At 59.7% G+C, this 9,954-nt stretch overlaps 1 protein-coding gene across 1 annotated transcript in view; it reads right to left on the reverse strand.

The window, feature by feature from the left end:
- The window catches only part of LOC106804900 (serine/arginine-rich splicing factor 6-like), a 10,301-nt gene extending 591 nt beyond the window's left edge, over nucleotides 1–9,710 (reverse strand). The window contains exons 1-4 of the mRNA XM_014806290.1: nucleotides 9,694–9,710; nucleotides 8,998–9,141; nucleotides 6,522–6,746; nucleotides 5,899–6,068 (exon numbers count right to left, since the gene is read on the reverse strand). Coding sequence (XP_014661776.1) covers nucleotides 5,899–6,068; nucleotides 6,522–6,746; nucleotides 8,998–9,141; nucleotides 9,694–9,710 — 556 coding nt within the window. The remainder of the gene's footprint in view (nucleotides 1–5,898; nucleotides 6,069–6,521; nucleotides 6,747–8,997; nucleotides 9,142–9,693) is intronic.
- Between the last annotated feature and the right edge of the window lie 244 nt (nucleotides 9,711–9,954).

The raw sequence follows: 9,954 nt of genomic DNA on the forward strand, positions 1-9,954 counted from the left end.
CCGTGTGCGCGGCGCTCAGGCTGCCGACGCCCGCGTGTAGCTGCGCGGCGGCGCGCGCCATCGGCCCGCCCGCCATCCGCTGCGCCTCCCCTCCTCCTCCTCCTCCCCCGCAACGCTGGTGACGTCCTTGCCGTGCGGCAGGCTGTAACGGTTCTGCAGCAGGCCAGCGATGGCGCTGCCGTGAACCTGCGGGTAGGTCTTCTCGATGAGCTGCTGTCCCACGTCGTGGCCGCGATCGGAACACTCCGCCGCGGAGGCATCCCGACCATCGCGTGCAGCGACCCCGGCCCGCCGCCCGATCTTCGCTCCGACGGCGGCCATGCCGCCGACGGCGAGGCTATTCGGAGCGGCGACGGCCTGCTTCGGCGACGACGCCTTGCTGACGGCAGACTTGGGTGTTTGACGGTGACCTTCTCCCGGCTCGCGCGCGCGCCGCCGCCGCGCCGCGCAGCTCGTCCTCGCGCGCGCGGATGAACGTGCCGACGACGCGCGTCTCTGGTGCGTCGCCGTCGTCGTCGTCGGCGTCGATCTCGCCGCTTCACCTCCAACTTCGGCGGGGGTCGCGACCTCGCGCGTGCGTCGTTGCCAGCGCGACGTGTCTTGGCGGCGGCCGGCGGGGGGTGGACGCAGCCGGCGGGCGGCGGCGCCGGCGCGTTTCTCGCGGTCGGCTGAGCGCGGGCGACGCCGCGGCGGCGCGTTCTCGACGGCACGAAGAGCCCCGTCTCCGCGCGACAGTACATCGCGGCGATCGTGCGCCTCTGTAACCTGCAGCACCTGCGCCTCGCCGCTCGCTGTCGCCCCTTCACGTCCTGGTGGATCGCCGCCCGACGACATCCGTCAAGACTGCGGCACGTTGACGCTGGCCGGCTCGTCTGCTGGCTGCTGCTGCTGCGGTCTAGCGGGAGGCGTGTTGGCGCGGGCGCAGCGCCGGCGGCACACTGCGGCTTCACCTCCTTGGCTCGCGCTGTCTGGCTTGATCGCGGACAGCGCAGCGGCAGTCGTCGCCAGCAGGAAGTTCTGCTGTGCCGCGACGAGGGCGCTGCTTGCCGGCGTTCTCGCCGGCATCTTCGTCGCCGCAGTGTCCGTGTCCGTGTCCGGTGTCGTTTGTCGTCGTCCGTCGTCGTCAGTGTCGCGCGACGCACGTCGATCTTGCGTGTCGTCGTCTCCTCGGGCGACGGGAGACGTGATGCCGTCGCTCGTGTCAGAGATTGAGACCCGGCGCTTGCCGGCACCGCCTCGCGCCGCCCGGCCTCCGCTGCCGCCGCGCCCTCGCTCTGCCTTCGCCATCTCGTTGATCGGATCGTGCGCTCGATGGCATGAACACCGAGATGATCGGCCGCGTCGTTGATGCGCTCACGCGGATCTCGTCGCCGTCCGCTGCCGCTGCCGCCGCCGCCTGCTCCTCCGGCTTGCGCGCGGCGCGCTTGCGTGGCGCCTCCTAGCGGCCGCTGCCGCCACCACGCTCTCGACGGGAACCTCGAAGACGCGCGTGCGACGTCCGTTGATGATGTCGTCCACCGAACTGCGCGCGGCGCCGCTGGGATCAGTGCGGCCGACAGGGGGGGCCGGCGTTGGGGTTGCTGCCGCCGGGGCAGCAGCGGGCGTCTGCGGCCTACACGTGGCAGCGGGCGGCGTCACGACCGGCTGCCTGAACTTTCCGTCGGTGCTGCGCTGCTCACGCGTACCTGTGCCTTAGCAGCGGTGGTGCTCGCCGGTGGCTGCTGCGTCTTGCTCGGCGTCACGATGACCGGTGCTTGGATCTTGCCGGCAGCGGTGCACTGACGGGTATCATCTGGGTGGTCTTGCTCTGTGCGGCGTGCCGGATGGCGGCTGCTGCATCTTACTGGGCGTGGTCGCGGGCGTGTCGTCATAGTTGACATGGCGGCGTTGCGTGACTCAGCGACACCTCCTCAAATGACTCGCTGAAATCGTACACGTCTGCCTTGGATCGCCGCCGCGCTCGGCGGCTCCACCCGTCACCTTTGGCCTGCCGCGTCCTGCGCGAACTTCGCTGCCGCTGGCTTGGGGGGTGCCACCTTCGTTGACGCGGGCGATGCGCGTCTGCACGGTGTCGTCGGTCGCCTTGGTTGCGTGTCGACGGGCTCTCGACGGGCGGATGTCAGGCAGAGACTGCGTTCGACGACTTCTCCGCGTCTTCGATGGAATCCGCTCGCCGCCGTACGAGCGCGCTCCTCGCAAATCCTGCCGCTTCGACTTGGCCGTGGCGGCGGCGCGCGATCGCGCGGACACCCTGGCAGCGGGCGCGCACGGTCGGGCGCACTGCGCGCGAGTGCCGCCTTCAGCACGAGACCCGCCGCGCGGTTCTTGTGGTCGAGCGCAGCCGCATCTGCGTGCGCGGCGACGGCGCGTCGGTGTCGAGCGGTCGTACTGCAAGCCGGCTGTCCGTTGCTGTCGCGACTCGCCTTCGTCATCCTCCTCCTCCTCTCCTGCTCCCTGCCTCTTCCGCCTCGCCCTCCTCCGCTGCCGTCGCCGCTTCCTCCTCTTCACCTTCTTCCCCGGCGGCGGCGCGGCGGCGGCCGTCGGCTCCTCGCGCGGCGACGGCGGTCGTCTCGCGGCGTCTCGGCGCTGAACACGTCGTCCGTCTCGCGCGAGAGCACGGGCGGGGTTCGAGCAGCGGGTCTCACGCCCGCCCCCCCGCCGACCCGCCGCAACGCTGCTAGACTCAGACTCGGTCTTCTTGCGTCGCGCTGCGTCGCTTCCTCTGGGCCGTCGCCGGCTGAGACTCCGCCGCGTCGGCGACTCGCGGTTCCGGCTGCGCGACCACGTCTCGTCTCGCCTGCCGGCTCCTCCCTCGTCGCGTCCGCGTCGGGCTTCTCCCTAGCGGGCGGCGGCGGCGTCTCGCTCCTTGCGGAAGGTGAATACGCTTCGCCGTCGCCTCTCCTTCCTCAAACTGGGTGTAGCGTCTTCTTCTCGCTGAGTACCCCTCGCCTCGGACACCGACTCAAAGTACGGCCGGCGTAGGGTGCCCTCTCCGATGCGAGGTGGATCAGGTCGGGCATTGTCGTCGTCTTCGTCGTCGTGAACGACAAGCCATCGTCTCGACGAGACAGCCGGCCACGCGGGCGACCTCCCGTCGCCCGCTCACCGCTCCCGGCTGCTGCTGCGGCTTTCACCTTCCTGCCTGCCGCCGCCGCCGGCGTCTTCTCGTCGCTTTGTCGGCGCAGCGGGGCGGCGTCGCCAGGAGAGGGCCGCCTGTCCTTCGCGGCTGTGTCGAACGTTGCCGTGGCCATCGCGATCTTCGCGTTCCGTCGTCGTCTCGCCGGAGTTGCGCTTCGGGCGACGGCCTTCGACCTCCGCCGACGCCGGGCGCCACCTTGTGCTTACACGGCTCGGCGTCGGCTCGCGGTTCTCCTCGGCTTCTCGCCGCATGTCGATGACGAGCTCTCCCTCCTCGTCCTCCTCCTCCTCCTCAGGCCGCAAGCCGTGCGAGACTCTCGTACATCGCCAGACGACGGAGCCTCCTTCGCCGCGACCGCTGCGCCTTTCTCGATCGGAGCGTCTCATCGGAAGCGGGCGCCGCCAGCCGCCGCCGCCGCCAGGTCTCCGTCGACGAGCAGCAGTATCGGCGGCGCGCCACGATTCGTCGAGGTACTCCTCCTTCTCGTTGCGCCGGACCCTCCCCGCGCGCGGTCGCCTGCTGGTCGCTTGCCGGGTCGTGGCGGCGCTGCCGCAGCGGCCGCTCGTCGCGAACCCTCTGCCGCGCTTTTTGCCGCCTGCCGCCGCTGCCAGTCGCTTCCGGCCCGCGATGCTCGCTATTGCCAATCTCCAGTGCTATGCTCGCTTTCTCCATCTCCCCCTCCGTTCTGACAGCTCAGCGACGCTGCATCTGCGGCTTCGCTGCCGGGCCGCGCAGTCGCACCCCGCCGCCGCCGCCAGCTGCTGGCTATTATCATCGTTGTCGTCGGCACGGCGGCTGAGCTTCTCGGTGACCTTCGGCTCGCCTCTATCTTCTGCGGCTTTCCGAGAGTCGGCCATCGACCGGGGCTCGACGTCGGACGCGACGTCCACCTACAGCCTCCATCCGTTGATGCGCTCCACCTTCGGCATTCTGCCCTCTCCCGCGAGTCAGCGTCGCTCAGCAGAGACCGCGAGAAGTCTCGCGACAGCTTCCTCCAGCCGCGGCTTCTACCTCAGGCGAGGCTTCTTCCGTCGTGCGTCAGTCGTCGTCGTCAGTCGTCTGTACGTCGTCGCGTTCGTGGTCGCGGCCGACGTTCGTTAGCCGGCAGTGCCGAATGACTGCGCCTTTTCTTCTCGTCCTGTCGCTGTATTCGGCCTCCTTCTTGTGCACCTTCTTCTTGTCCTTGCTGCGCTCGTCTTGTACTATCTCCTTGTCAGTTCTTCTTCTTCTTCTTCTCCTTCTTCTTTGCCAGCCTCCTTCCTCTCCGGTGCTGGTTTCGCTGGTTGGTGGTGGTGGAGGTGGAGGTGGTGGTGTTGCGGTGGGCGGGTGGTGGTGGAGCCTGTTTCGGGAGCTTGCGGCGCAGGCGGGATGTGCTTTCTCGGTTCGTCGCCGTGGCGACCGCAGCTCTTTCATCGCTGCCGGCCGAGTTCGATGTGTTGTCGTCACCAAACAGGTTCGCTGCCACAGGTTTTTCTTTCCGAGCGCACGCGGTGGCAGCGCGGGCGGCGCACGCTCGCGGCTTTCGCGCTGTACCGTTACGACCTGCCTTACCATCGTGCATTCTCTGTCTGTTTTTGCCTGCTGCCTCCCCTCCTCCTCCTCCTCCGCCTTCGCTGCCCATGGCCTCTCTGACTTGACGCTCACCTCGCTGTGGAAGAGCACTGAAGTGTCGGCGTCGAGCATTCGTCAGCCACCTCCTTCATTCCGCGCTGGCTTCCTGCTCTCTGGCTTCTCCTCCGTTGGTCTTTCTTCTTGTGCCGGCTAGCTGTCTGCTCGCTGCCTGCTGCTGCTGCTGGCTGCTGCTTTTCCCCTCTTCCATTCGGCTTCCTCTTCTGGGCCTTCTCGTGCAGCGGGGGCTGCGAGCACACTACAGGCTGCTCCCTCGCGGCTTTTGCGGGCTTCCTCTCCTTCGTTTCTCGCTCATCCGCTATCTCCTTCTCTGCGCGTTCGTGTCGGCCTTCGGTCGGCTCCCCGCTCATTTGGCCCTTAGCTTAGCGCTTGGTTCCTTTTGCGAGCTCCTCCCTGCGGCCGCCTCCACCGCGTGCTAACCGAAGCCTTGCTGCCCCTCGATCTCTGCAGGAGGATCGTCTCCGCCTTGCTCTTCTCTGTTCTTGCCCTTCTCCTCGCGGTTTCTCCTTCTCGCGCTTCGCCGTTCTTCACGGGGCTCCACCTTCTCGGCTTCACGTCGAAAGAGTGCGCTCGTCAGGCGATTTCCGCCGCTTCTTGTACTCCTTCAGCTTTCTTCTCGCGTGGCGTCTGCTCGGTAGGGGCGCCTCGCGCCGTGGAGGCGGCGGAGGCATTTTCTTGAAAGCGCGCGCGCGCCCGCGCTCGTCCTCCTCCAGTGCTCGAGCCGCTCCGCTGAGAACACGTCGGACCGGTCAGCCGAAAACGAATTCGTTCGTGTGTTGCGACTGCGCGGTAGAACACTTGAAGTCGGCGACGGCGCGCATCGACGCCGTGTTCCTCCTTCCCTCCTCGTCCTCGTCCTTCGGCTCGACGACCCGTGTTGATCAGGGCGCTTGAACCCCTCGTCTCCGCTCGACCCTCCCCCTGTCTCCGCTCGACCCTCCCCCTGTCTCCGCTCGACCCTCCCCCTGTCTCCGCTCGACCCTCCCCCTGTCTCCGCTCGACCCTCCCCCTGTCTCCACTCGACCCCTCTCTACATCTCCGCTCGACCCCTCCCCCTGTCTCCGCTCGACCCTCCCCCTGTCTCTGCTCGACCCCTCCCCGCATCTCCGCTCGCGCACGGTCGAACGTACCACTGGACCGGATTGGAAGGTTCTTCACACAGATTGCCAGCTGGTTCTTCAGCAGTTCGCTGTCGCAGTCCTGGCTGTTGCTGTTGATCATCACCATCGACAACGGTTGCTGATTGGTCACCGCCGTCACGGCAGACGCCAGGTTGCCCGACGTGCGAGACTTGCTGCTGCTGAGGAAGAGGCAGAAACAGCAAACGCTGAACGCAAACATAGAGAGTACGCGCACGATGAGCTACGGTGCTAACTTATCGATGTTTCGATTAATGGAGAACTTTTCTCTCAAAATGAAGGTATCCATGAAGAAATTACGCAGTCGGCAGCAAGGCACATGGTGAACTAACCGCCCGAACGACATAAAATATTGTAAAATCAGCTGTAAATTGCCACAGAACATGATATGAATTATGTGTGGCCAAGTATTTTCAGGTCACCAGACACGGATTCCTGCTCATGTCATATCAGGGACTCCTGCAGTCCGGAACAGGGAGTAATCGACATGTAAAATGTGCGTGACCACTGAACACGGTGCTGTATCACACACACGTGACACGACCACCAACTCAACAGTTAACCCTCAATCACAATCTAACGGTAAGCGGACGCGGCGGCGGCGGCGGCGTTACCTGGGCGACCGTGACGAGGAGTGTGAGTCGCTGTCGCTGTCGGACGTCGTCGATGCAGAGCCGCTGCTGCTGCTCGACATCGAGTCGGAGCGCGAGCGCGAGTCCGACCGCCGCCGTCGATGCACCTTCAGCTTGCCGGGCGATCGCTGCGTGCGCGGCCGGTCGTCGCCATAGTGATCGCTGTAGCGCTGCTCCCCGTACTGCCTGTGCAACCGCCTGCCTGGCCTGCAGATGCAGCAACGCATGCGAGAGATGAGAAGGTGCGGCAGGCGAATACACGCATACATGAGATGAGATGAGATAGGAAGATAGTGAGGCCACGTGAGCACACACATACATGAGATGAGATGAGATAGGAAGATAGTGAGCACACTACATGAGATGAGATGAGATAGGAAGATAGTGAGCACACTAAATGAGATGAGATAAAAAGATAGTGAGCACACTACATGAGATGAGATGAGATAGGAAAATAGTGAAAACACTACATGAGATGAGATAGGAAGATAGTGAGCACACGCATACATGAGATGAGATAAGATAGGAAGATAGTGAGCACACACATACATGAGATGAGATGAGATAGGAAGATAGTGAGCACACGCATACATGAGATGAGATGAGATAGGAAGATAGTGAGCACACGCATACATGAGATGAGATGAGATAGGAAGATAGTGAGAACACTACATGAGGTGAGATGAGATAGGAAGATAGTGAGCACACGCATACATGAGATGAGATGAGATAAGAAGATAGTGAGCACACACATACATGAGATGAGATGAGATAAGAAGATAGTGAGCACACACATACATGAGATGAGATGAGATAGGATGATAGTGAGCACACGCATACATGAGGTGAGATGAGATAGGATGATAGTGAGCACACGCATACATGAGATAAGATGAGATAGGAAGATAGTGAGCACACGCATACATGAGGTGAGATAGGATACTAGTGAGCACACGCATACATGAGGTGAGATAGGATACTAGTGAGCACACGCATACATGGGGTGAGATAGAATACTAGTGAGCACACACATACATGAGGTGAGATAGCATACTAGTGCAGTGAGCACACACATACATGAGATGAGATAGGATACTAATGTAGTGAGCACACACATACATGAGGCGAGATAGGATACTAATGTAGTGAGCACACACATACATGAGGCGAGATAGGATACTAATGTAGTGAGCACACACATACATGAGGTGAGATAGAATACTAGTGAGCACACGCATACATGAGGTGAGATAGGATACTAGTGAGCACACGCATACATGGGGTGAGATAGAATACTAGTGAGCACACACATACATGAGATGAGATAGGATACTAGTGAGAACACACATACATGAGATGAGATAGGATACTAGTGAGAACACACATACATGAGGTGAGATAGGATACTAGTGAGCACACACATACATGAGGTGAGATAGAATACTAGTGAGAACACACATACATGGGGTGAGATAGAATACTAGTGAGCACACACATACATGGGGTGAGATAGCATACTAGTGAGAACACACATACATGAGATGAGATAGGATACTAGTGAGCACACACATACATGAGGTGAGATAGGATACTAGTGAGCACACACATACATGAGGTGAGATAGGATACTAGTGAGAACACACATACATGAGGTGAGATAGGATACTAGTGAGCACACACATACATGAGGTGTGATAGGATACTAGTGAGAACACACATACATGAGATGAGATAGAATACTAGTGAGCACACACATACATGAGGTGAGATAGAATACTAGTGAGAACACACATACAATACATGGGGTGAGATAGGATACTAGTGAGCACACACATACATGGGGTGAGATAGAATACTAGTGAGCACACACATACATATGTATGCGTGTGCTCACTAGTATTCTATCTCACCTCATGTATGTGTGTGCTCACTAGTATCCTATCTCACCCCATGTATGTGTGTTCTCACTAGTATTCTATCTCACCTCATGTATGTGTGTGCTCACTAGTATTCTATCTCACCTCGGGGTGAGATAGAATACTAGTGAGCACACACATACATGAGGTGAGATAGAATACAAGTGAGCACACACATACATGAGGTGTGATAGAATACTAGTGAGCACACACATACATGGGGTGAGATAGGATACTAGCAGTAGATAATAGGGAATTATTATTAATATTAGGGAATTCCCTATTATCTACTCCTGATACTAGTGAGCACACACATACAATAGTAACATGAGGTCAGATAGGATACTAGTGAGCACATACAGGTGAACACTGATGAGACAAGATATAACACTGGCGAATGGACGTACGTTGGCCAACAAGCAGCACGAACTCATAATTCTCTCACGTTCGAAAATCATTAATGAACAATGTTCTCACCACCACAGTCGCCACGCGAGGGAAAACACCCCCCCCCCCACCCCTAGAGACCACAAATAACGAACCTGTCTTTGGCCTGGAAAGATGCGCGGTTGTATCTGTGCCGGCGGCCCTGGCTTTGCATGTCATCACTTTCGTGGTAGCCTACCAGATGCCGGTTGTAAATGTCCCGCTCGTAGTAGCGTTCAAATCCCCGATCATCCGGCAAACTGCAGAAGAACGAAGAGACATCTTGAACATCAATTTGCTACACGGGAGCACGCAACGGTATTACCACGTCAATCCGAATTTGGTGGGCAGTGCAAGCTTTCGTAATCGCGCGCTGGCTAAACAAGGAATAATAGTTCTGTATAGAAACCTTGTTATGATAAATTACAGTGTAGAGGCTAGCCTAGCTGCATGCTGCTGCATAGCTTCACCACCATCTCGTGCGGGGGCAAACACTGCTCTGCTGAAACGTTGCACTTTGCCTCGGCTTCTATAACGCTCTAATGTGGCCATTGGATGCTGAATCCCAAAGCCCTTTTTCACATAAATGACCGAGCCGGCATAGCGTCACTAGGCAATCAAGAGCGCATTGCATGCGTGCACGCACGGTTGTACTCAAGCGTGTGTGCACGTCTGCGTGAGAGTACATGCGTGAGTACATTAGTGTGCGCGTGCGTGCGTGCAAGACCAGCCCCCCTGCCTTCCCTGCTCATGAGTTAGCCCCAGCCAGCGCTCACCCACTCCGCAGACACGCAGCAGTGGCAATCACATACATGATTATGAGAGCCATGATGAATTTTGGATGAAGTGAGGTGATGTACGTGATTGCGATGTACTCCTCTATCACACTGACCGCAGTACAAACACACGCACGCACGCACACACCCATATTCATACATACAGAGACGTTTGCACGCACGCACTGATACAGACATAGGATCTACGGTAAATACAGAGGCTTACACACCCACATATCTGCGCATGCACGCACGCACGCACGCACGCACGCACCAACTGCAATCGCGTATAACGCA

This window comes from Priapulus caudatus, unplaced genomic scaffold (assembly GCF_000485595.1).
Source record: "Priapulus caudatus unplaced genomic scaffold, Priapulus_caudatus-5.0.1 Scaffold92, whole genome shotgun sequence".
In the NCBI taxonomy this organism is placed as follows: Eukaryota; Metazoa; Priapulida; class Priapulimorpha; order Priapulimorphida; family Priapulidae; genus Priapulus; species Priapulus caudatus.